General features: G+C 45.3%; 1 protein-coding gene across 1 annotated transcript; it reads left to right on the top strand.

Annotated features, from left to right (window-relative positions):
- Nucleotides 1-2,870: 2,870 nt before the first annotated feature.
- DUSP29 (dual specificity phosphatase 29) lies at nt 2,871-25,141 on the top strand. The gene is made up of 3 exons (XM_042908877.1): nt 2,871-3,070; nt 17,129-17,349; nt 24,897-25,141. Exons 1-3 carry the CDS (start codon nt 2,871-2,873, stop codon nt 25,139-25,141), a joined length of 666 nt encoding a protein of 221 aa, XP_042764811.1.
- The last annotated feature ends 1,596 nt before the right edge of the window (nt 25,142-26,737 follow it).

Raw genomic sequence — 26,737 nt, 5'->3', positions numbered from 1 at the left:
GTGGTCTTTAGATCACACTTTGAGAGAATCCACAGAAGGACCACCTCTGTTGCCCCAACCCCCAACTCAGGACACTGCAGGAGAAAGTCACGGATCCTGGCTTCCCAGGATCCCCAAAGACACACTGCTGGCTAGTGATCCTTTAATTCATCTGCTGTAAACTTGGGAGAATCCAGTTCCCCAGAGCAGTTTCAGCTCTCTCCTTTTCTCCCTAACATTTAAAAAAACATTCTTTTAATGTTTATTTATTTTTGAGAGAGAGAGAGAGAGACAGAGTGTGAGCAGGGGAGGGATAAAGAGACAGAGGGAGACACAGAATCCAAAGCAGGCTCCAGGCTCTGAGCTGTCAGCACAGAGCCCGATGTAGGGCTCCAACTCACAAACCACAAGATCATGACCTGAGCCAAAGTCAGACACTCAACTGACTGAGGCACCCAGGTGCCCCTCTTCTTAACATTTTTTAATGAAAAATTTCAAAGACACACAAAGAGAAAAACAGTAACTCTACCTTGCAACCATCATCCAACCCCAACCACCACCATCCATGGCCAATCCTGCCTATCATACATACCTCCATTTTACCCCCCACCCCATACACAATATATTGTTAGAATTTTCCAGGTATATTATTATCATTTTTTAATGTTTTTTACTTATTTTTGAGAGAGACAGACCACGAGTGGGAGAGGGGCAGAGAGAGAGGGAGACACAGAATCGGAAGTAGGCTCCAGGCTCTGAGCTGGCAGCACTGAGCCCAATGCAGGGCTCAAACTCATGAACCGCAAGATCATGACTTGAGCCTAAGTTGGATGCTTAACCGACTGAGTCACCCAGGCACCCCCCAAGTATATTATTTTTGAAGCAGATCCCAGATATCATATCATTTCATCTGTGAATATTTCAATACATAATTCTAAAAGGTAAAAACCTAGCACACTGTACACAGTGTGCACACAATTAAAAAATAATTTAAAAAAATTTAGAAATGAAAAAAGTTACCTTAACAAAACAAAAAAAATAAATTAATTTAAAAAAATAAAAAAATAAAAGGTAAAAACCTATGGTATAATTTAGCTGTTCTTTGAATCTCCTGCAAATTAATTGTTAGGTTCAGACTCTGAGGACTCTGCTAAGACAGGTTTTTCTTTCCAGAAGAGAAGACTCTTCTGGTGATGGCATGTCCTCCCAACAGAAGACCCATAATGTCTGATTGTCTCTTCTGTAGCGGTCAGAGTTGAATGCCTATATCCATTAGTTCATCAAGTGTTATAAAAAGGGGCTTTCTTCCATCTTTATTATCTGGGATACTTATATAAAAGAGCAAATCTTCCTCATCTACCCAGTAGTACAGTTTGTATCAGAAAGGAACAGTAAATGCTAGATTCTTTCCCTTTACTTGTCTGTCTTCAAAATAATGAGCTAGTCCCTCACATCTTCCAACAGTGAGTAATTGTTTTAAGTGTCGTTACGATTTAAATGTCTGATTTGTTTTAACCCATTGCAGTTATTTTTATTAATCATGCTCAAATTGTCCTGTTTTTGACAAGCGGGAGCCTCTCTGTGTTGTGTTCTCAGTCCCTGGCATGATCCTAGCGGTCTTTGAAGCTAGCAAACTTTTTTTTACATTCTTCAAATCCCTAGTCCTCCCCCCTCACAATGCATCCCTACCCTCACCCCACCCTCTCAGCAGTTATTTGCTTCTCAGAAGACTAAGACCATGTGTTATAAACAGCCTCAATTTACAATGTTCCTCATCTGTAAAATAGAGATAACAATAATGCCTACCTCATAGGGTTGTTAAGAAGATTAAATGAGTTAGTAATTGTAAAGCACTGGAACAGTGCCTGGTGCAAAGTAAGTGCCAGCTAAGTATTTGTTAAATGAATAACACTCACTCCCCATCACTCACCTGCACGTTTCTCAGTCACTCTGCCTTTTTTCTCCTTGCCTCTAGTCTCAGAGCATAACCTCCCCTCAGGCTGTCTGAGTGTAGATGCATCAGTCACTCAGCTCAGGGAACAAACACTGCCCAATTCCACAGCAAATTCCTTTCTTTGGGGACAGTGGAAACTCTTCTCCCACATTCCATTTGCAGAGCCTGACAAGGTCTCCAAATATGCATTTCAATCTGCAAACACAGCTTTACAGCTTGGAACATCTCTTCTGACCCCTGGTAAGTTAGCACAACTGCCAGCCCCTAGCGTGAGAGCAGCCAACAACATTGCCTTCAACTGTCCTAATGCATTGAGGAACCCTCATGCAGCCAAGCCTCCTTCTACCCGAGGGCTCCTGGAGATTCCAGAATGTGCATGGCTGCTTGGCTCAAATGGGCTCTGGATTTACAGGTGTGCCCTGTCCCGTGGCTAATGGCTCCCTGCAGGTGTTGAGTATCCCAGGCCTGGAATGGTAGGAATCTTCTGGCCCTTCCTATTAGGATTCAAAATGGTCAGAACCAGCAGATTTTAGTCAGATAAAGGAAAAACTAGGAACAAAGAAGGGGTAAAAGCTAAAAGAAAGGAGGCAAGGGACTGGCTGCCCACAGGGATTTCTGAGGCTTGAAGCCTGTCTTGACTCTGCTGCAAATCCTCCTCGGCCCACGTCAGAGGGCCCCCAGCACTACTGCGCTAAAGGAGAATGGAATGTTGGTGAAGTGTTTAACTGCCATCATGGCCCTCCTTGGTTACTTCTGTGGCCTGAGAAAAGGAAGCAGAAGCACAGCAGGCAGGGGAAATGCCTGTTGAATCTTAAGATCAGTTTATTCCCACCTCTTTTTGTAAAGGCCTTTCCCTACCTCTGCCTCCTGCTAACTCAAATCCTGACCCTCTCTCATGACCAATTGCAGAAACGAAAGAAAATCCCTTGGCTTCAGAATGACATCCAGAGAACCAAAGACAAGTCTCAAAAATGCCTACCCATCTGCCAAGAGGCTGCTGCCGAAGGTGGAGGGGGAGGTAGAAGCAGAGGACTACTGTACCCCCGGAGCCTTTGAGCTGGAGCGTCTCTTCTGGAAGGGCAGTCCCCAGTACACTCATGTCAACGAGGTCTGGCCCCAGCTCTACATCGGCGATGAGTAAGTGTGCAGGCCAAGCCTCACCTCTGGCCTCACCCAGGAGAAGGCAGCCAGCCCCTCCCCAGCTCACACCCCTCACTCCCTCCTAGATGAGCTTTTGCTTTTTGGATTAGTTGTATTGTGAGAACTCAATTAGGGCTGGGTTTATCTTCACATTGTAGAAAACCCAGAGAAAGGGCTTATGCAACATAGAGGTTTATTTCTCTTTTATATAAAAGAGGTGCAGAGGAAGGTAAGCTGGGGCTGGCATGGTGACTCCAGGGTCATCAGCGTCTCAGGCTCCTGTGCTCTGCTCCACCATCTCAAGGGTATGGTTTCCCTCCTCAAAGCTGTTGCATGAGCCAATAGTGCTGATAGAGCTCCAGCCACCATCTGTGGGATCCAGGCCACAGAAACATAAAGAGAAAGTAAGTGCATCTTTCCAGAAGAAAGTGTCTCCCAAGACCTCCCCTGCCTCTAGCTGCAAGGGAGGCTGGGAACCGGAGCCTTTTGTTTTAGCTGGGTATAAGAGTGGCAAGAACAAAGTCAGTTCTCAGATTGATGACACAGGAGCACATCAACTTATGTGTTGGGAACATGGTAGGTCGAGCAAAGTTGAGGTCACCGTCCCCTCCTCTAGATTTTTATAGCCACCATTTCCCATTCCTCCAACAACTGGAAAATGTCTACTATAAATAATATTAATAATAATAATTCCTTTCACTTACTGAATACCATGTTCTAGTCACAGTGTTAAGCATCTTGCATGAGTGAGCTCATTTTGTTTTCATTATAGCCCAATGAAAGTCATCCAATTACTCCCATTTTAAGGATAAGAAATCAAGGGACAGGGCAGTTAAGCAACTGGTCCAAGGTCCACAGCTCAGTAGGTGGCAGAATCTGGGATTCAAACGCAGTTCTGACTAACCCAGAAGCTTTTATCTTAACCAGTACTCCTACTCCTCCATCTATTCCCCAGGATTCCTGCTCAGGTTCCATCTCTCCCAGGAGCTGATGGTGTAGGACCCCTGCGTGTGTGATGTTAATAAACACCATGCTGCATAAAACCTGGAGATGACTGCCTAGTCATGGGAAATCCAGGGGCAGCATCCCTTGCCTTTTTTTCCCCTTAATATTTAAAAGTGTTTTCAATGTTTGTTTATTTTTAAGAGAGAGGGATTGCATGCACGAGTGGGGGAGGGGCAGTGAGAGGGAGACAGAGGATCCAAAGCTGGCTCCATGCTGACAGCAGAGAGCCCAGGTGGGCCTTGAGCTCACGAACCACGAGGTCATGACCTGAGCTGAAGTCAGATGCTTAACCCACTGAGCCACTCAGGTGCCCCTCCTTAATATTTCTAAATTGAAAAAGTTAGAAAAATTACATGTCTTTTTATACTAAATTAAACTAAATAGAGGGTTATAAAAACAAACTGCTAATCTCCCTCTGTCCGCCTTAATTCTGCCACCAAGTAACCAGTATTAAGCTCACTTTCATACTCCCACTACTTTATGTGTGCTGCTGCAAATGTAAGGTAACACACACACACATATAAAGGGTTTTTGCTTCTTTCAAATAATTTTTAGGAGAAAAAAAGGAATCATGCTATGGGTACTTTTACTGTCTCATAGGAGAGCTGTACTCTGATTTATCCAATCGTTTCCCAGTTGTGAACATTAGGGGAACATCAGTGAGGGGTTTATGGGACTCTCTGTACTGTTTTTTTTTTTTTTTTTAATTTTTTAAAAGTTTATTTTTGAGAGAGATAGAGAGAGAGAGGGAGTAGAGGAGGGTCACAGACAGAAGGAGACAGAGAATCCTAAGCAGACCCCACACTGTCAGCATAGAGCCTGATGCGGGGCTCGAACCAACAAAGCCATGAGATAATGACCTGAGCCAAAGTTGGACACTTAATCAACTGAGCCAGCCAGGCACCCCTGTTTTCTTTTTTTTAAATAACAGCTTAATTCAGATATAGCTCACATTCCATAAAATCACCCTTTTAAAGTGCAGATTCAGTGATTTTTTTTTTATTATAGTTAAAAAGTTGTACAACCAGCACCACTCATTTCAAAGCATTTTCATCTCCTCCAAAGGAAACCACCTGAAAACTGTCCATTCTCCATCTTTTCAGTCTTAGGCAACCACCCATCTGCTTTCTGTTTCTATAGATTTACCTATTCTGGGCATTTCCTATATAAATGGAATCATAATATATGACTTTTTGTGTCTGGTTTCTTTCACTTAGCATAATGTTTTCAAGGTTCATCCAAGTTATAGCATGGACGAGTATTTTATTCTTTTTTATTGCCAAACAATCTCTGTACTGGTTTTGCAACTTCCCTAAGATTAACTCCAAAATTAGTTCAAAATTTAAAAAGGTACACATACATTTTGACCCCAAATATCACTTTAAGAAATGTGATTTCTAGAAATAATAGTATCAATATGTAAGGAAATATGCACAACAATGTGTATTTTATCATTGAAGTAGCAAAATGGGGGGGGGGCGAGGATCTGAATCTCTTATCTTTTAATTATAAAATATTAAATTCAGTAAATATATGGTTTTCCTATTATAAAAGTAATATATGTTTATTGTATAAATATATGTCTTAATTTCTCTATTTGTAGTAGGTTAACAAGAGAATCTTCCTCATTGGGTTGTATGGATTAAGTGAGATAATTATGTAAAGTATCTGTGCAGTGCCTAGTACGTAGTGAGCACTCAATAAAGGTTAGCTCTAATAATAAAGTAGTGATTAATGTAAGGAAGAAAACTTAAATTTCTCAGAGCAATCACCAAACCCCATTACTCTGAAGCTACTCCTTACTCTTAAGGATAAGAAATCAAGGGACAGGATTTCCAGCTGGAATTTGTGTATTATTTTGGTTTTAAAACTTATTTTTATGTAGTTGTAATCATATTGATTATTCATTTTATCTTTTTTCCCCACATAGCATCATTCATAAACTTTTCCCTTATGACATATTTCTCATACTTTTAATTATAATATAATATTATCTATCAGATAATAATATATCAGGTGGATGTAAGGTCATTTATTTAACCACTTCCCTATTGTTGGACATATCACTATTTCTATGTTCTCACTTTTATAATTAATGCTGCAATGGACATCTTTATGCATAAAATCTTTTCATATTTAGGATTATTTCCTTAGATATGACCCTAATAGTGGTATACCTGAGGGAAGAGAGATTACGATTTTAAGATCTACACTGTCTCTGGCTCTTTATCTATGCCGTTCTCTTTGCCTAAAATGCCCTGCCCCCTACCTCCTTTCAGTGTCCAGATTCTATACATTCTGCAAAAAGCACTCAAGTCACTTCTGCCATAAAGCTAGCTTTCCTCAATCTGCATAGTGAGAAGTTTTTTCTCTGTATTTGATACACTATATTTACATTTCCTATAGCTTATAATAATTAATAACAATAGCTTGTCGTATTGTATATATCTTACTGTGTGTTGTGCCCTGTTGCTAGGCATCATTTAAACTCAACAACCTGCCTTCCTATGAAGGAAGTACCATTATTACTCTTATTCTACAAATGGGCAAACCAGGGCTCAGAAAGTTTATCCATTTGCTCAGTTAGTATTTACTGGGAACCTTGCTAGGAGCTGTAGGGAATACAAAGAGGAAACTGAGGCTCAGAGAAATTAAGTGACCAGCCCAAGGTCATACCACCAGTAAGTGGTATAACTTATACCTAAACTCAGATCAAGAAAATGTGGTCAAGGGGCACCTGGCTTGCTCAGACGGTGGGGCATGTGACTCTTGATCTCGGGGTTCTGAGTTCAAGCCCTGCATGTGGGTGTAGAGATTATTTAAAATCGTCACTTGATCTTTGCCAAAAGGCCGAGAAGTGATAGATTACTTAAAACCTTTAAAAAAAGAAAAGAAAAGGGGTGCCTGGGTGGCTCAGTCAGTTAAGCGTCTGACTGGCTCAGGTCATGATCTCACAGTTCACGGGTTCAAGCGCCACGTCAGGCTCTGTGCTGACAGCTCGGGAGCCTGGAGCCTGCTTCGGATTCTGTCTCCCTCCCTCTCTGCCCCTCCCCTGCTCGAACTCTGTCTCTCTCTCTCTCTCTCTCTCTCAAATATAAATAAAACACTTAAAAAAAAAAAAAGAAAAGAAAAAGAAATGTGGTCAATCAGATAAAGAAGCTGTTTTATAGCTACGGAGAAGAGATGTGTAGAAATGTAACAGGGAACAGAAGGAGAAGGGGTAGTGGAATAGAAGGAGTGTGGGGTTCGAGTCTTGGCTCTGCCAGCCACCACTTATGTGATCTTGGACAACTTATTTTACCTCTCTTCACTTTATGTGGCAACAGAGATACGGCTCATTCCGTGGGGTGAATATGAAATGAATTAAAACAAGTAAAGTGCTTGGCACATAGTAAGTAAATGCCACTAAGTGTTTGGTACTATTATGATTCTGAGAAAGTGGCACAGAAGAGGTGAATTCCAAGCATGACTCTGGAAGATGGGTAGGATTTCAACAGAGTTCTGGGCAGAGGGAGCAAGATGAAGAAATGCACGGAGGTGAGAATAAGCAGGATGGTGTATCTAGAACACCAGGGATAGATGTGGTAGATGTACACTTTCAGGGTGTCTAGAACTGAGCTATGTTTGACCGCCATGTGGTCAGCTCAGACTTAGCTGTGCTGCAGTAACAGATGACCCCAACGTCTTGGTGGCTTACCACAGCAGAGGGTTATTTCTCATGCACATGCCACGTCCATGGGGGGCCAATTCTTACTGCTCCACATCCACGTCACTCTAGGCCTCAGGACCCAGGCTGACGGAGCAGCCCCTATCTGGGATATTGCCAGTTTCTTGGAGAGAAGGGCCATGGAAAGTCACGAGCTGACTCAGAAGTGACACATGCCACTTTTGCCCACGTTTTAGTGGCTAAAGCAAGTTCAAGCCAAACCCTCATGTTAATAGGACAGGAAAGTGTAACCTGTCAAATATTCCAAGTGGTAATGCATAATCGACCACAGCCACAATCTACTGCAGGTGTAGTGGCTTTGGGCGGGTCCTTTTACCTTTCTGGGCCTATGCCCTCATCTCCAAAAATGATCAGTATGAAGATTCAAAGAAATATGGAATATAAGAACGTTTTGTAAGACAAATACAAATGTTATCATTATTGTTACCTAGTGAGAAAGAAACACGGGAAGGTAGGTCAGGGCCAGCTTGTGGAAGACTGAATGCCCACTGAGCGACTCTCTTCAGGAAGCCACTGAGTGTCTGAGCAAAACAGTCAAGTTCTAGTTAACAGAGTGCCAGACAACAGGGTGTGATGCAGTAAGATATGCTTGCCTCCTTGACATCTGACCGCAACCTTGTTCCTTCAACCAAGAAAATGTTACTGCCTTTTCGATTCATTCCAGCTCTGCCTGGTAGAGCCCCAAAACAAACACACACATATACAGTCTAGGCAGGCTCCACGGTCAGTGTGTGTGACCTGCGTGCACAGTGGGGACGGGGGGCACAAGTCAGCATGGCATGATGCTTCATGGTGCTTGTCCTCATCTCTGCTCAGGGTCCCTCCTAGACACCAGCTTACAAGGCTAATGAGACTCACAAATGCTTATTGAGAGAGCAATTAATTCCACTGCCAATGCAGCCACATGGAGGTTAAAACCCTGCTGAGAGCAGGCAAGGTTGCCTTTGTTTCTTGGTCTCTCTGTAGGTGTTGCCCAAAGCAGCAAAAAGCTCACGGCTGGCTCCTCATGCACAAAGTCTCAGTTTTAATTTGAAAGTTGCATTTAGCTTGATTTTTTCTTCCTTTCCTTAAAAGCACCTACAATTTTTGAAAGGTAAGTATCAAGGCTCTGGAAGTGAGGGTGGTTAGGATCCAGGAGTGAGGATGGATGTCCTGGGGTAGCTGGTGATGCCTGGGACCCTCTGGGGACCAGACTTAGCCCAAAGAAGCAGGTCACTTTTTCTCCCTCCTCTTCCCTCAAGGGCTTCTTCATGGAGAGAGGCAGAAGGGCTGAGCATCTGCTCCGAAGCCACAGTGCCTAGTCAAACACTGGTCTCCATGTGGCCTTGGGCAAGTCCCTCATGCTTTCTGAGATTCAATTTCTTTACCTATAAGATGTGGATTCAATGAGTTAATACATATGCCACTTAGCACCGTGTGTGGCACACCCAATAAGTGTGAACTATTACAGATCAGGCAGGTTCTGGAAACTCAGCTCACAGTGTAAAAGATAAAGAACTGTCATTGTGCTTTGCCATTAAGGTCCTTCTGTGTTAAGAGCAGCCTTGAAACGGGAAACACTCCTGGTCAAATTTCTCCCATGAGATGCTATCATGAACTCAAGTTCAGGCTGCAAGGAAGTTACCTCCTAATGGGCTTTTTCAGGCTCGTGCCTCAATTGCCCCCACAGATACTGTCCTGGCCTTCCAGGAACCCAGGTGGCCTGAGGCCTAAGGAGGCAGTGCCACACCAAAACCCAATGGGCCTGTGGATTTCAGAACTTCTACAGCATTTTCTCAATCCAAGATTATCCCGAGAGGATTCACCACGTGGAGTGCCTGATGACTCGAAGTCCCTATTGCTTACCAGCCCGGGGAGGGCAGAGTTGACACCACCACTGCAGCCCTGTGAGGATCTGGGTGGTGTCGAGTGTGCTGGATCAGTGGAGGCACTGGGACAAGAAAACGGGCCGATGATCAGAGATTTTCACCAGAATGTCATCCTGGCTCCAGGCACAGCCACCCTCTTCCCACCCATTTCCCACAGCTAGGTAGGGGGTCTGAATCTGCTACAAGTGGGAATTGTAGGGTCAGCATGGATGGAGTAGGGCAAAAGGCCTCAAATGGGATTCAGGGCACAGAGTTCAAGCCCCCGTGCTGGTGGTCATTATGTGTGGCCTTTGGCAAAACATTTTACTGTTCTGGGACTCAGTTTCTTTATTTGTAAAATACAAGGATGATTTCAAAGGTCTCTTCCAGCTCTAAAATAAAATTCCTTAAGAAATGTGCTATTAAATAAATTAGGCTTCATTAGGTTCAAGCACATACTTGTTTTATTACTTTTAAGTCATTCAAATTAGATTCAAATTAGGTTAACCAAGTGTTGCCCTCCAGAGAGCCAGGGACTTGCGTCAATGATGAGATAAGAATAATTCATCGCCTCTTATCAATCAGCAGTCCCTAAATGGGTGCTTCAAAAGTGCTTGAGTATGCTTGAAAGCACTGAGTTTCTGTAATTTAAATATTCTCTCTTTAATCTCATTCACATTTTTCATTTGCTTAGAGAAATCTTTTTTCATTTTTCTTTTTTTCCCTTGTAGTCAGCAGGAGGGGAAATATCCTGGTTACTGTCAAAGTGATTGCAAATTCCCAGGCAGGACAGCCTCCCATAGGCTTGGCTGGAACAGGAAAATTGAGAAATCTCTCTTCTCCCTCCTGATGTCAGCATCCCCGTGAGCCAACGCCACGGCGCTAACTTGCTCGGCTGCTTGAATGGCAGGGGTGCTGAGCAGCTCTCCATTTTTATTAAAACTATAGTTGCCTCCAAGGTCTGGCTTTCGAGGTCATCAACAGACAGCTGCCCTTCCCCTTAAAGCCTGATTCCTCCCTGTGGTCAGCCCTACTCAGCCTGAGCTCACTTTCAAGTGGTCTTGCTATCTTGCCCTTTCTGCTTTTCTCCTCCCAACCAGACCAACAGCCTTGAAAGCAGAGGCATCTCCAGGCCTGGCCTGTAGTTGAGGAGGCTGGAAAGTGAGGAGAAAGCAAGTCAGTCAGCTTAGCTGGCCCTCAGCCTTTGAGAGGGCTTCCCGGACACCTGGACAGCTGCAACCTTTCCCCACAAAAAGAAGGAATTAACTCAACCTTCAGGCACCAAGCAGAGCTCAAACTTGACCTGCTTCTCCAGGGTGGACCGTGGTTTAGGATGCAGTGAAAACAGCCACGGTTGCCAATTTAACGTGCTGAATGTTAGTGGAAAGAGTTGGAAAGCCTGGATTCTGAACCTCCAAGTACCAAAGGTGACTTAGATACAACTGGGCACCAGTCATGGGCAAAGTGAATGGGGAGACCTGGCTGGGCTTTTCCAGTGGGCTTCTCAGTGAAGGCCTGAAGCAACATCAACTTTCATGGTTAGCAAAATGCCTAGTGTAATTATTAATACAATATCACTTCTCAAATCCAAGCCTCCGAGTATTCTCTTTCCCCTCTTAGCCACCCTTCTTGGGGCAGATGATGAAGGGATATCTAACAAGAATTAAAAATGCTGGAGTCACCTTATATCTTTGAATAGCCAGTGTCTCCCAAGAACTAAGAAAACATCAATAAAAATCATGGTAAACACTTGCATGTTAAGTGAATATATGACCTACTCATCACGGATATTTACAAAACACAGACAAAAAGAAGAAAATTAAAATTCTCTATAATCCCTTTACCCAGAGATAGCCACTGATAACATTTTGCTGTACATCTTTCTACTGCTTTCTTCTCTTAAATTTATCTTTTAACCTTTCAAAGAAACTCGAGTATGGCATCATTCAATTTACAAGAATCCTGTAAGGAAAAGTACTGCCAGTGTAATTGGTTCAGTTTGACAAAGAAAGAAAGCTGAAGGTCCCAGAGGTTCAGTTGTTTTAGCTCGTGCAGCAGTGTAAGTGTATAAACTGCACCTGCCAGCCCTGTGTGTTCTGAAGGGCCTCAAAACCAAACAGTTTCATCGTCAGCAAGTAACAAGAACACCCAAGAAACTAGAAAGCCAGGGAATTTCACTTTCATTGATGAAATTGATGGAGAATTGATGGAGATCAAAAGCTAGAAATATGCCTGCTTTTAAAATCCACCTGTAAGCAGTAGATGTGGTCGAGACTCCAAAGGAGAAGGTCTCCATCAGGGTCATGCCCATGAAATAACACGCGAACACCAAAGTGTCATATGCACCAGAATGAACAGGGTGCCAGAGTACAGGATACGGGCTATTGGCAAACAAGAGTCCACAGTCAGGTGCAGGAAATAGGTGGGTCCTCACAGACACAAGGATATGGAGAACGCCCAGTCACTGGTGGACTTTCTTCAGTGCCCAATGTAGAATCCTGACAATGTGGGAGCAGCTGGTTTCCCACCACAAGGGAGATGAGGGAGGGCTTGAATAGATGTATACATGCATGTCCCTCCTCCCCTCTGCGGCAGAGCATACACCCCGGGGAGTGGGACGGAATGGGCTTTGGGGTGGATGCTGAGGTATTTCGGCTGGGGATCAGCAGGGCGGCAAGAGGCCTGGAAAAGTGGAATGTCAGGAGTGCTGCCCAAGGAGACTGCTTCACCAAGAGTGCTCTTATTCGCCATTCCTCAAGGGTAGTGGGTTGAAACAAGCTTCCTGAAGGAACTTCAGAGGAGCTGAAAGGAGGCTGGGTCAGGCCAGATAAGGAGGAAGGAGGGGAGGACTCCGAATGAGGAAACTGGGCCATGCAAGAGGGGAGTCACTTCTCTGGCCCTCCAATCTGCAGTAAGAATCCAGGGCCAGGCCAGAGGTTCACAGTGAGAGGAGATAAAGGGAATTGGGTCAGAAACAGAGATACGGCAATGTTCTTCAAAAGTAAACTGCATGAGTCCAACAAATGTGTGATAAAATGTCCAGCCTTATTGCTACAATGAATGAAAATGAGATATCTTTTCCTCTTCTTCTTCCTTTTTTTTTTTTTTGCCAGTGAAATTAGCAAAGAATGCAAAATGAGCAAGCTTTAAGGAGGGTAATTTAGCAACACAGCACATGTGTTAAAAATGCTCATACCCATTGACCCCAAAATTCTACTTAAAATTTCTTCTAAGGACATAATCAGAGATGTGCCCAAAGAAATAAAGCAAAGTTGTTCATTTATAGTGTTTCTTATAATGCCTGCCACTCTCTCTTCATGAAAGAGATAAAGATAGAGAGAGAGCAAGAGCAAGAGGGGGAGAGAGGAGACAAATATCCAGAGGTAGGGGCTTGGTGAGGTAAAATTGAGATTGCCCTACAGAATGGAACAGCAGGCCGCTATTGAAGGCTGTATGTCGACAGAGGCAGATGTTTACAATTTATCACCATGTCAAAGGTTTTGAAACTTACATGTAGTATTGTACCCCCCAAACAAATCTCTATATAAAATATCTAAATCTATGCATAGAAAAGCAACTGAGGAATCTTATATCAAAAAGCAAAGAGACTTTATTTCTAGGTGGTAGAAATGCAGGTGATTTTTTTGCATGTGGGAAGGAATATGTTTTTCATATTTTTAAAAAAATTTTTAATGTTTACTTATTTTTGAGAGAGAGAGAGAGAGAGAGAGAGAGACCATGAGCAGGGAGGGGCAGAGAGAGAGAGAAAGAGGGAGACACAGAATAGGAAGCAGGCTCCAGGCTCCAGGCTCCACGCTGTCAGAGCAGAGCCCGACACAGGGCTCGAACCCACAAACTGTGAGATCATGACCTGAGCCAAAGTTGGATGCTTAACTGACTGAGCCACCCAGGCGCCCCTGTTTTTCATAATCTGCACTGAGCAAGTGTTATTTTTGTAATCAGATGACACATTTTTATGACATAATTTCTTAAATAAACAAATTGCTTACATAAGGATTTTTAACTCAACCAGAAACTAAGGCTCCTGCATCATCTAGATTCTAGAGGTAAGTTGGCAAGTCTGTTTTTCTCCTGAGCTTTTCTCCAAAGCAGAAGCGTATTTCTTAGTCTCTTCCCCACATAACATACATAAGCAGATGGCCCTAAAATTTAAGAAAACAACAATACAGTGCTAGGGAGAACCCTCTGACCCATCCTACTCCCAATAATTGCTGAGCCAGGCATTTGGACCAATTGGGGATCTGCCTCCATCACAGCCACTATATACCAAGACTACTAAGACTTGCTCTTTGCAGATCCTCATTTTGCCATGGATACTCTTCTGAGCTCTCAACTCGACTCTGAGTAAATAAGGAGGAAAGGAGAGGAGGACTCTGAATGAGGAAACTGGGGGAAATCCCAGAGTGGTGTGTAAGGACACCGCCTCCCTTCCTGGCTCACGTAGCCATATGACGCCCCAAAACCTGCAGTGGGCCTCAGACACCCACCAGGTCTGATCCTCCCCAGGAGCCCTTTTCTCTCCCTTGGACAGCTAAAACCAGCTCTGTGGTCTGACTGTGGAGGTGTCATGCAACGAGTCTTGTCACATATTTACCCTGATCCTTGACCCCAAAAGCGACAAAGTGCAAATTGCTATTTATTCAAACTACTATTTGATTATGTTGAAACCCAGCTGCTGAACTCAGAGATAACAGTCTTTATGGTGGGTAGGAACTTCCTGTCAAGGACAGTTCATTTTAATTTTTCCACTGAGCTCAACCTCAAAGTGAGGTGGATTGCTGCTCAGCAAGATGGACTGCATTAGTGGAGGCATTAATTGAGCACAGATCTATGTCCCAAAAGCATAATGTTTGTTGTATGCATACTTTGGGACAAGAAGAAAAATGAAAAACAGGTCTTTCTGAGGAAAAACTGAAAGCAGAATGTAGTCCATAGTCAGGATGGCAGCACCAAAGTCTAGCTGAGGGGGTTGGTGGAACTCTCCACCATTCCACAGCTCAATTCCAATGGGCTGTTTGCAAATGTTTTTAAAAGCTCGATGCCTGTGTTTGGATCACTCTTTCCCAAACACTGGACTCCATCATGGTTCCTCTCACGACCAAGAAAAAGCTCCAGGAAACCAGCAACAGATGGGGGGCCCTTGGCCAAGGGGCCGTGGCATGTTTCCTGCTGCAAGGCTCCTCTTGGCCCAGGGTATTGATCACTGTTGGTACCCAATATGGTCCCTTCTGTCTACCTTTTACCAGTGACCTTGAGATGAGTCCTCAGCTGGAGCAAAATGTCACTTCTGGCCTCTTATTATTATGGTTCCAGGCCCTTGTCATCTTTCCTGAGCTGTAGACTGCTCTTTGTGCTGTTAAATTCTAGCTGGGATCACCCCTCCTCAACCACTCTCCTTGACACCCGCCCCTACCCCCCCCCCCCCCCCGCCCCAAATACAGATCCAAGCACTTCCGTGTTCCAACCTCACACTCCTCCAGACTTTCCTCTCCTCTCCTTTCACATCCTATGCTCTGGCCATACCAGCCTCCTCCTCCCTGCCCCTCTCCCAGTCCCTCAGCAAGCCCTGCTGTGATCCCACCTTGGTCCAACCACCTTCCTCTCCTGGCTGTACAACTGCAACAGTCTCCAACAGAGTTCCCTGCTTCCATTTTCCCCCTCTCCAATCCATCTCCACACATCCCCAGACTGGTCTTTAAAAAAGTAAACAATGTTCACCTCTTCCTTAAACCCTCTGTAGCATGTGATGTTCCACCACACTTAGAGTAAAATGCAAACTCTTTCCTTGGCCTACAAGGTCTACCATGACCCAGCCCCTGCCTATCTCTCCAACTTCCTCTTGTACCACTATCCCCCTTGCTACTGCAGCCATGCTTGTTTCCATTCTGTTCTTGGCACTTGCTGTTCCCTAGGCCTGGATGAAACACTTTTCCTCCAACTCTACCCCTGCCTAACTCCTTCTCATCCCTCAGTCTTAGCTCAAATACTACCTCCTGGCAAGGCCTTGCCTGACCACCTTACATAAAGCAGGACCACAGTCATCAGCACAGCTTTTACTGCCATCTGAACTTAAAAAAAATTTTTTTAACATTTATTTATTTTTGAGAGACAGAGAGAGACAGGGCATGAGCAGGGGAGGGGCAGAGAGGGAGACACAGAATCTGAAGCAGGCTCCAGACTCTGAGCTGGCAGCACAGAGCCTGATGCAGGGCTTGAACCCACAAATCGTGAGATCATGACCTGAGCCGAAGTCGGATGCTCAACAGACTGAGCCACCCAGTTGCCCCACTTTTTTGCTATTTCATCCTTCAGTCATAGTGGGTTTGAGGTAGAAGGGAGTGCAGTGTCTGAGAGTGAGGTCCCGAGAGACCTTGACTAACCTGTTCACTGTTGCACCATCGGCACCCAGGACAGTGACAGGCACACAATAGATTTTAAATCATTATTTGTGATAAATGACTGACTGCAGGAAATAATAAGCATTTCCTAAAAGGGCTTCATTATCTCCAGCCTCCACACTGTAAGTAGTGCTAATTCCCTGCCCTTGCTTCCCTCTTCCCCTCCATCACCATGTTAACATTTGTAGTAAGACAAACTCAAACAGCCCTCTCCCATAAAGCCTCCCTTGGCCCTTCTAGACAGAAATAACTCCTGGTTCCTCTGACAACCTACCTCTGCCGCATATTCCAAGGCCACCTACTTCAACATGACTTTATTCTTTCTTCCTGGAAATTCCTGTCTAGAAAGGTAAGGCTATAAATCAGAAAATAACTTCACTGTTGGCTCCTGAAATCAACTCAAACAATAGACAGCTCAAATACCTCTCCTTAGAAAAACGTTTTGCCAAACTAGGCAATGATTCACTTATCAAAGCAAGGGTTCTGCACCGTGTTCACCAACCCTGTGAACATCAATGTCAAGAATTTTGCCCAATCTCAATAAAATCTTTGCACTGTAACACCATCTTAAATCAGTCGTTCCAGCCCCAGCCCACCAAACCCTATAAACGTCTGGAAGGTTCAGAGGAGTGACCTGCTTTAAAGGGTTTCCTGAGGCTCTGTGAAGGTGACCCCCTCCCTTACATTCAGCTTTGCTGGATGAACAGATTATTCTGGCGGTCTTCTAGGGGAGTTGGCAGGTAACAAGTGCACTCCTGCAACCACCATAGTGTCTAGCACTAAGCTCTTCTGTTTATGGTGAATGATGAAAGAATGAATGGACAATCGATTAGCTCACCTACCCCACCCTCCACTCTCTCCCTTCTCGAACCAGCCTATCCAGAAACAAGCGGTCAAGGGGTCAGTAATCAGGGTTTTGGACCAGGGAAGTCCTTCACTGCAGTGACTAGGTTTTATTTTGGAACTGATGGCATAAACCCATTGGCGGGCCCCGAGTTTCACCCTAGATCCAGGCTACGACACCACTTAGCCAACCAGCCTCTCCGCTCGTGCCCAGAGCTACGGCACTGGACCGCTACGGGCTGCAGAAGGCGGGCTTCACGCACGTGCTGAATGCAGCCCACGGCCGCTGGAACGTGGACACTGGGCCCGACTACTACAGCGACATGGCCATCGAATACCACGGTGTTGAGGCGGACGACCTGCCCACCTTCGACCTCAGCGTCTTCTTCTACCCGGCGGCCGCTTTCATCGACGCAGCGCTCAGCCACGACCACAGTAAGAGACCTGTGACCCTTGGTGGTCCAACCCCAACAAACCCGCCCGAGGCCCCGCCCCGCCCCACGAAGCCCCGCCCCGCCCCCACGAAGCCCCGCCCCACGAAGCCCCGCCCCACGAGCCCCGCCCCTCACCTTGGCTGGAGGCGGGATCTGCACACTGTTGAAGCCGGTTCTGCGGGGGTTGTGTGTGATTAAGCTGGGAATGTCTGAGGCCCAGGAACACAAGAACCACACTGAGCATGCGGCTGGTGGGGTTTGGGCCTTGATCGCCTCTGTGGGGAATCGGGATCGGGAGGGTTCAGAGGAAAGGCCTTTGGCCTGAATCCCAATCCCCTAAGGCTCATCAGCAATCCTTGGAGCAGCAGGGACGTCTGGATGCCCTCAAACCTGGGACTACAGCCCAGACACTAATTGTGCCTGCGCCCAAACCTGACTAATAGCTAGGGGCTTCAATGCCAGAAAACCTTCAGGAAGCTGACTTGACTGGGAATCTATGGAGAGACTTCAGATTTTCCTGCCAACCAACCAAGCTGGCAGCCTCCCCCAATCCCCTCCTTCCCACATACTCCGTCTAGTTAGGCCTCCTATAGAAAGCTGACAATCTAGCCTTTATATATGGCAAAATATATTTGAGAATCTGAGTTTTGCACTCATGGTGTCCAAGTTTCCCAAGGTTAATTATCCATTCTTTTTTTTTTTTTTTTAAGTTTATTTATTTATTTTGAGAGAGAGAGAGAGAGAGAGCAGGGAAAGGACAAAGAGTGAGGGGGAGAGAGAATCCCGAGGAGTCTCTAAGCTGTCAGCATAGACTCCAGTGCAGGGGCTCAATCCCACAAACCATGTGGAGGTGCCTGGGTGGCTCAGTCCGTCAGGTGTCCGACTCTTGATTTCAGCTCAGATTCCATGAACTGGGAGATCATGGCCTGAGCTGAAACCAAAACTCGGTTGCTCAACTGACTGAGCCACTCAGGTGCCCCAATTATCCATTTTTTAAAATCACAGTGCTAGTCCTTGCACTCAAAATACAGTTTTAGCTGGTCTAATCCAGGTTAAGTCTACAAGGCTATTTTAGAGAGAAAGGCATGGCTTAGGTATGCATTGGGGGTAAAATAATATGCAGTTATTGCTGCAGGGTGTAACTCAGGGCATTTTATAGAGGCCAGAGGGACTTCAACTCCCTCCTCTGTGCTCTGATTTCAGACACACGCGTCATACTCCTTTATAGGACCATCACATAATTCAGGATATCCAGCTACTGAAACCCTTTCTTGCCACAAGAGTCTGGGATTATGAGGCTCACTGCCTGACCAGCTGGCCTGCTTCAGGAATTTGCAATCTGCAGGTTGGGCGCAGGCCAAGTCCCAGACCTTGATGGCCATCCCAAAGTGGTCCTGGCCCCACAGGTAGCCATAGGCACCAAGGATTTGCCATTATTTTGGTTCAGAAAGCAATGTCACAATGAAAAGAAGAAAAACCTACAGAGCCTAAGTGCTTATATTAAAGGATGCTTCATTTCAAAGTCTTGCTTTTATGAGTCTATTTATGGACCATCTTTTGTATTATGCACATTCTGGGTTTCCAAGCAGTATCAAAAAGCAACTGGACTCTGACTCATCAACATGAGGTAAAATTTGCCTCAGATTATTTGAAGTTAACTGAAAACATATTTGACAAGAAAAAACAAAAAGCTACAACAACCCAATCCTTCAGTTTCTGTTTAATGTACTCTTTTGCCATTACTGTATCTTCAAACTTTCTCTTAATGGAAGGGGTCTGGCAGGCTTTAGAGAAGACGGGGGGGGGGGGGGATCAAATTCACAACTTACTAACAATGTGATTTCTCTAAGCCTTGGTTTCTCAATCTGGTGATGAAAATATTTACCCTGAAAGGTTATAATGAGGATCAGGAGTAATCCACATAGAACACTTAGCAGAGAACCTGGTGCACAGCAGGTTCTCAGATGTGTTTGATAAAGAGAGGTTGTGCACCATGAAGCACATAACCACACTAGCATGTGTGCATCATAATAATAAAGTTTCCAATCCCAAAAGGAAAAAAGACATTCCAACTTTGAACTAGTACAATAGACTCGTATGACAGCTTGTTTTCAGTTCCTGGCACAACATTTTAGAGTCTTTCACCCCCCACCCCCCACCCCTGCTAAATTAGGAAAGAATGGGGCTCTCAAGTCATACTTAGGCCTGGGCAGATCACAGAGCATTGATGTGGCAATGTCAGGCCCGTGTGGGTCCTAATGGACCATATGGTCAAAAGCACCTAGCAAAGAAAGGGTCAAGAGAGAAAAGTATATGCCCAGATCAGAGAACATGCAGGGATTAGAATCAGTGGGCAGGAGTGTGGGACTAGAATAGTTGGCTAGTGAAGCGAGCAGGACATGACCTCATTGCCAGGAGGGAGGCTGGGGTCCCTTCTCAGTGCCCTTCACAATTGAATATCCTCAAGTCTGGGGCTCAAATCAAATGTGAACTCTGCAGAGCCTGGCAGGGAATGTAAAAAAAAAAAAAAAAAAAAAAATGAAGCTAGCTGTGTGGAAAGCAGAGGAGTGTGGGTAGAGGGTGCTTTTAGCTAAGTGGAGAGCCCCATACATTTTCCAAAGGGGGCAGCTGCTATTCAGTCTCAGGCAGCATCTTGTGAGAATCAGTGCAAATGTGGTAGATCTGATTTTTCAGGAAAAGTTTCCAATCTGGATTTTAATGTGAAATTGCCCAATTTTTAAGTGTTGGCAACAAATTGAAAACTTCTTACAATACTGCAAAGGCCAAACAAAAGATATCCAGTGACTATCAGTTTGTAACCTGTGCTAAGTAGTCAGAGTAACAAAATAAAAATACTCATTAGCCCAGCAATGACATTGTCATAGACTCCATCCAGTGGGGATGGCATGTGCTCAGCCTTCATGCCATGTGGTGTGTCTAGTCGTTCATTGGAGATCTAGGGGACACTACTGTAGCATTTTAGAGCCAGGATCACTCGTATGTTTCTTATTATACTCTTGATGTAAGAGGTGTTGATGGACAGTCTGGCCCAAAGGCAAGGCATCTCTCTCTCTCTCCCCTCTCTTGTCTTTCCTGTTCTTCCTTGGCTAGTTTCAGCCAAGCGTACACTGTTTCTCACTGCTGCCCCTCACATCCAGTCTTGTTTATTCTTGTTGAAAAAACCTTTCTCGTGGTGCTGTAGAGCTGTGCCCAGGGCTTGTAGTGAGCCCCATGGGGCCCACTCCCACCCCTATCCTACCCTGATGCATCTCTTCCGAAAGAACTCCCCAGGCAACCGCAGTCACTCTTGGGAAATCTCAGAAATAATCTAGTCCAGTGTTTTTCCCCAAGAGCTGGGGAAACAGAGGCCTGGAGAAGCCAAGTGATGTGCCCAGGGTCACAGAGCTGATCAGAGGCCAGCGGGAATTCCTTCTGTCATTCGGACCTCTCAGGAGAGTCCTTTGCTCTTATTTTGAGCACTCGGTGACCTAACTGTATAAGAGGTCACCAAAAATCATGAAAGGTGAGGCACTCCTGCTGGTTATGACATCTGAAACAACTTGTCATTCTTCAGCAGAGAAAGAAGTACTGACAAAATACTGCCATGGGAACCCCATTTGGACTGCCTACACTCCTCCTGCCATGGCATCCTCAGAGGTGAAGTAGTGTGGGCTTAATTTAATGAAATCTTCTAGGAAATCCCAGGGCAGATACTGTAAGGCTCTAAAGATCAGATTTTAGTATCACCACTCTCTGTTTGTTCTTTCTTTCTTTTTCTTAAACAGTCCACAGCCTGCTTCTGAAGGCATCTTAAAATCTATTATGGCTAAGGCAGGTATGAATAAACAAAGCGAGTCTGCTTTTGAGCAGGAGCATGGTCCTCTGGTGCCTCCAAGCTTTAACCAGACAAGATATTCAGGGTATTTTAAGGATCCCCTGCCCTACTGCAGCACACACAGGCCTGGCCCCCAGCAGTTCAAAACACAACGTGGACCCTTCTTCTGATGACTTCCACACCCCCAGAAGTGTTTTGGGAGAAGTATGAATGCTGCCTTTGCAGGCTGCTGAGGGAGGTGAGTGAGCAAGAGACAGGCAAAGGGCATCCCCCAAAACCAAGGAAGGAGGCTGTTTATGAGAGGGCACAGCTGGCAGGGGTGGGATTGAGTTGAGGGTGGGGGTTGGTGGGGTCGGTGGGTAACAGGCTTGGCCTGTATATACGATTTGAGTGACAGAGGCCTATCTTTTGGTCACCAGTTGAAAATACGCAATTGGGGAGCAGCAGAGATTCTGGATGTGGGTTTTCTTTATAAGACTGTGGGAATTCACCTTTTGGTAAAGGCTAAGGGGAATTATTAAATTGAAATCACCATTTCTCAAACATAGATTGTGACCTATTGGTGTGTCATAAAATGAGATTAGTGAGTGCACCCAGCATTGCCTTAAAAAAAATGAATTGATTAGACAATAATTGAATATAGCAGCATGCATTGCACGTAGTAAAAGTTCATATTACCTTGTGGAACTTTTGTCTGATACACACACACTTGTGATATCACACAGAGCTCTGAATCTGGTGTCAGGGAGCCTGGTCTCAAATCATGCATGGTTCTGTCACTTCCCAGCTGTGCAAACAGGGCCGCTCACTTCTTTGCACATTATCTCTTCTGTAAAATGGAGATGATAATTTCATCATCAGTCTGTCGTGCTGATCGAGTATGGTAAGCTATGTAAAAATGTACTTGGATGATCTGGGGGCGAGGTAGGGCTATGTACACGTAAACTGTGAACTGTGTGTTGTATTTTCAGGGGGCACACAAAGAAGTGAAAGCCACTGATCTAGGAAATGTGTGCCCTGACAAAGCTGCCTTCACTTAGGGCCCTAACTCTGGCTGGTGTCTAACAGAGAGCCTCCTAGTTTCTCCAGTATGGGCCATGCCGGGAGCAGGCCCCGTGCAGGTCTCCTTGCCCTTGTCTCCTGAACCCTCTGAGAGCTTTCTTACCACCCAATGCTGGGCCCCAAAGGGTGGTGCTTAGCAGAGCCACAGAGCAAAGAGACAGCAGCGCCTGGAGGGTGCTGAGACAGGCCCTTTACCAAGGGAGGAAGACCTACCTACCAAGCTCACACGGCTGAGAGCATTCACGCCGCTTTTGTAAAACCAAAATTCAGCTCCAGGAGCTTCTGCTGGAGCTGAGCACGCCCTTCTCTCCCTTCCCCCTTTCTCTTCCAACCCCCTCCATCTCCCTTTGCCATTTTTCTCCCCTCCCCTCCTCCCACTTAACAGACTTCAGGCTCCCAAAAGACTTAATGAACTACAGCTTTCGTCTGTTTCAAGCATTTAGTCGTGACAGAAAGAATTACCCTTTTTGCCAGGAGAGGAAGAAACGCTTTAGTTATCAGCACAGCTGGCAAGAAGCCAGCCAGCCTCTGGAACAGTCTGTGGGGATTAGAATGCCAGAGGTAGACATTCCAGTCCAGGAGCACAACCATGCCATGCAAGAGCCAGGGCCAGCCTCCTCCAAACCCGACCCAGCAAAAAAGAAGCAGGCCCTGCTTCTTGCCTTCCTTTCTAGCAAATGTGCCCAAGGGAAATGTGGTGCGGTCACACTCTTGTAGCTCAGCATCATGGCAGGTGGGATTGCAGGGCCGCCTGGTAAGCTTGTGGAGATTCGTGAAAATGAATTGTGACAAAATGAACAGTTCCTTATGAAGCACCTTTCTGTGCCAGCCCTGTGTGCGTGGAGAGGCCATCATGGAGTTCTTCCTGATGGGCAAGATGTGCAGGCCTTGCCAGCTGGGAGGAGGGGAGAGAGAATCCTGTGCCTGATGGTCAGGCCCTCTTGGATTTCTCACTCTGCCTGGGCATGGTCCTGGGCATGGTCCCCTGGCACAGGTGAGGGGGTGGCGGTGAGAAGGACACGGGGGAGCCATGTCTGTTCAGAAGTATTCTTCAACAAGCTGTTCTCATATCCTGATGTTCCATAAGCTCAGTGATGTTCATAAGTGTCTTTTTGGTCATCCTTCTGAGCCACAGGCCTGAGACTCAGGAAGAGACATCACTGGGGTCACAAGTCACATAGCTCAAGCTGCCCCTATCCCACAAACACAGGAGAGGGCAGCCACTGGGATGGCATTGGTGGGGACAGCCGGAGAGCCTAATCTCATTACTTTCTCTGTCCCCTGAGCACAGTGGCCAGCGGCTAGCACACAGAAGGGCCTCAGTAACAAGTTGCTTTTAACTATTTCTAGCCATGGCACCTGCTTTTTGGGTGACCTCTGGCATGTCATTTCACCACTCTGAGCCTGTTTCCCATCTGTGAGGCAGGAATGATGATAATGAAACCTTGAAGTTTCTGTTAAGGATAAAATGAGATAACGCACATTGATGTACTACTGTGTGAGCTCGAGAGCACTACCAAATGCAGACCTGAAGGGTGCAGAGGCTGCTTCACACTGTGAAGCCAGGCCTAGCTGATGCCATGGTGGTGTTGTTTTGGTTGAAGTATATAAAGAAAATCCAGCTTCATTCAGACATGTAGATGGAGAAGGGAAGGATATTTTAATAGCCTTTTCTGGTAATTATGGATATTTTTCTTTAATACTACACCAAAACTTGTCAAGTAATAGTTTCTTAAAGGCTAGCTATGATGCCTTGCAATCGGAAACCATATACATAAACTTCATACGTACTCTGTTATATGAAAATCCATTGGTCTGTCTTGCACTTTGAATGGATTTTTTTGCTCACGCATGACTTTGTAATATCCCACATTGGTCATTTGGAAAATATTGGTTCACTAAGTTATGTAGATCTTCCAAATGTTGACACTTTTCATTGTATGTTATCAAAAGAACACATTTGTTAATATCACCACCAATCTTAACAGAAAAATCTAAAAGTATTGGGAAACTGTCAACCCCACAGTAATAGATACAAGTTTTCCAAAATTCTATTTTCCTCAAAAGCCTGAATTTTTTCACTGGCAACAAACACCATTGGTTATTTCCTTTGACATGAAAGGTCTATTTTGTTCACTTTTTTTTTTTTTTTTAAGATTTTATTTTTGAGCAATCAGTACGCTCAACGTGGGGCTCAAACTCACAACCCTGAGATCAAGAGTTGCATGCTCTTCCAACTGAGCCAGCCAGGCTCCCTACTTTGTTCACTTCTGAGACAAAGTCTGCCAAATATCCAAGTGTGAATTATCATGGTTTTTCTGTCATTTGCTCTTTTAACTAAAAACAGTGTTTCATGAAACAGTGGCTAATTCAGCTTGCAACTCTACCTCCTATGTGCTTGTTCTTGAGATAACCATCTTACTTTGGCACTCAGCCCAAGTGCTTTAAGTGTACATACCATTTCATCATGCAAAATATTAAGCAGAAGTGTAACCAAAGGCTGAAATTTGATAAAAATTAATTTGTATTGCTTCATCAAGGATATTCTTAAGGGAAATCTGTGTTCCCCCCTCCCCCCAAGAGCACACGGTGGTGAAGAATGCAATGATTACCAGTATAGTGTGGTACCTCTTCTTCCCACTGCATTTCAGGTAAGATCCTGGTTCACTGTGTCATGGGCCGCAGCCGTTCAGCAACCCTGGTCCTGGCCTACCTGATGATTCACAAGAACATGACCCTGGTGGACGCCATTCAACAAGTGGCCAAGAACCGCTGTGTCCTACCCAACCGGGGCTTTCTGAAGCAGCTCCGGGAACTGGACAAGCAGCTGGTGCAGCAGAGGCGACAGGCCAAGCACAGTGACAACAGTGAGAAGGCTGGTGAGAAGGAGCCATAGCACCCCTAGCAGGGCACACAGAGAGACTCGGGAACGGAGAGGGAGGCTGAAATAGCCCTGCCCTGTGACCTGGGACAGTGAACCAAAGCTTGACTTCCTTCAATCTTAAACTTCTCAGGTGTATGCTGATGAATGGGGGGGGGGGATTCAAATCTGCCTCCTGGATGAGGACTTGGCTTCATAGCAGAATGGGGCAGACTGCCTTCTCAGCAGAATTGGTTACAGATGAGCACACAGTTCTGCACAAAGGTGCCTGTATTTTATTATTATTGTCATTATTATTATTATTTTCTGGTAAGATGGAAGCAGAAAAGGATTGGAAAATACGTAGCCATTGTGCTGTGATTAAATGTTTGGCTTTGTCTGAAAGTCACATTCTTTTTTTTTTTTTTATGTTTATTTATTTTGAGAGAGAGAGAGAGAGAGAGTTCACACATGCAGGGGAGTGGCAGAGAGAGAGAGAGGGAGAGAGAGAATCCCAAGCAGCCTTCAGGCTTTCAGCACAGAGCCTGACACAGGGCTCAATCCCATGAACCGTGAGACCATGACCTGAGCCAAAATCAAGAGTCAGACGCTTAACCAACTGAGTCATTCAGGTGCCCCGAAAGTCACATTCTTAAAAAATAATTGTAAAATATAAATTTATTTTTTAGCTGCAGAAAAGTGCCCGGGAGAGCTGTGTTACAGAAGAGTCTGCATAGCTTATTAGCAGGCCCCTTCTCTGGGGCATCTGTATTTCCTTACCATCTCCTGCATCCTCTTTTCCACGGAATCCCCAGGCTTGGATCACCACTCATAGATGCCGCTGTCTGCAACCTGCAGAGAGCAACTCATTTATTAGGGATAGGGCGGGGGTGGGGGTGGGGGGCGGTGGTGCTGTCCTGAGTCCCGTACACTGGCCCCTGCCTTGTGCTCTTCTACCTTCCTCGGGAGCCAGGGCTCGCAGAATCCTAGCCAGAGCTGCCACCACCCAGAAAAATTCAACGAATTGTGGACAAGTTTAACTTTACAATTTTGGAAAAAAGGGGGATATTCTTTAGGGAACTGGCACTTGGAGAAACTCCTTTCATTTTGATTCTAGTCAAAGCAACACAGGCTTGTTTTCAGTCATACCAGAAAGCATTTGCAAATGTGTTTGCTGTGGAATGGGAGAACAAGGCAGCCATGTGAGCTCAGGTGTGGAATTTCCCTGCCCCTGAGAGCTAAGCCAGGCACCCTGCCTGTGTGATTTTCATTCTCGAGGAGAAAACAGCAGGAGACATCAAGCAGATAGAGATGGCTTCTGGAACCAGGAACCCTAAACTAGACAGAACCCAAAGAGAAATGCTGATGGAGATGCCAGAGGTCAAGGACCAGAAACGAAAACTGCCTGGAGAAAGCAAAAAGAGTGCGATAAATGCCTGTGGAAGAAAATATGAAAAGGGGCTTGGTCCTTCGATTTGGTTATGGTTTTCAGCAGAATGAAAGAGGAAGTTCTTGATGGAGGAAGGATAGTGTCGGGGGGCCCAGCAGCCTTGTAAAACTTCCCTGTGAGTTTAGGTGGGCTGCCCTGATTTTGTGCCACAGGAGAGGACTTGTGGCCTGGGCCCTTGGTGG

Source organism: Panthera leo, chromosome D2 (assembly GCF_018350215.1).
Source record: "Panthera leo isolate Ple1 chromosome D2, P.leo_Ple1_pat1.1, whole genome shotgun sequence".
Taxonomy (NCBI): Eukaryota; Metazoa; Chordata; class Mammalia; order Carnivora; family Felidae; genus Panthera; species Panthera leo.
Note: the sequence above shows the minus strand (reverse complement) of the source record. Positions and strands in the feature narration are given on the sequence as shown.

Bases quoted from the DNA above. Each gene is read 5' to 3' on its own strand.
- DUSP29 (XM_042908877.1), top strand. From the start codon at position 2,871: ATGACATCCAGAGAACCAAAGACAAGTCTCAAAAATGCCTACCCATCT. The intron at 3,071-17,128 runs GTAAGTGTGCAG...GCTCGTGCCCAG, and splicing joins CAGCTCTACATCGGCGATGA to AGCTACGGCACTGGACCGCT. The intron at 17,350-24,896 runs GTAAGAGACCTG...ACTGCATTTCAG, and splicing joins AGCGCTCAGCCACGACCACA to GTAAGATCCTGGTTCACTGT.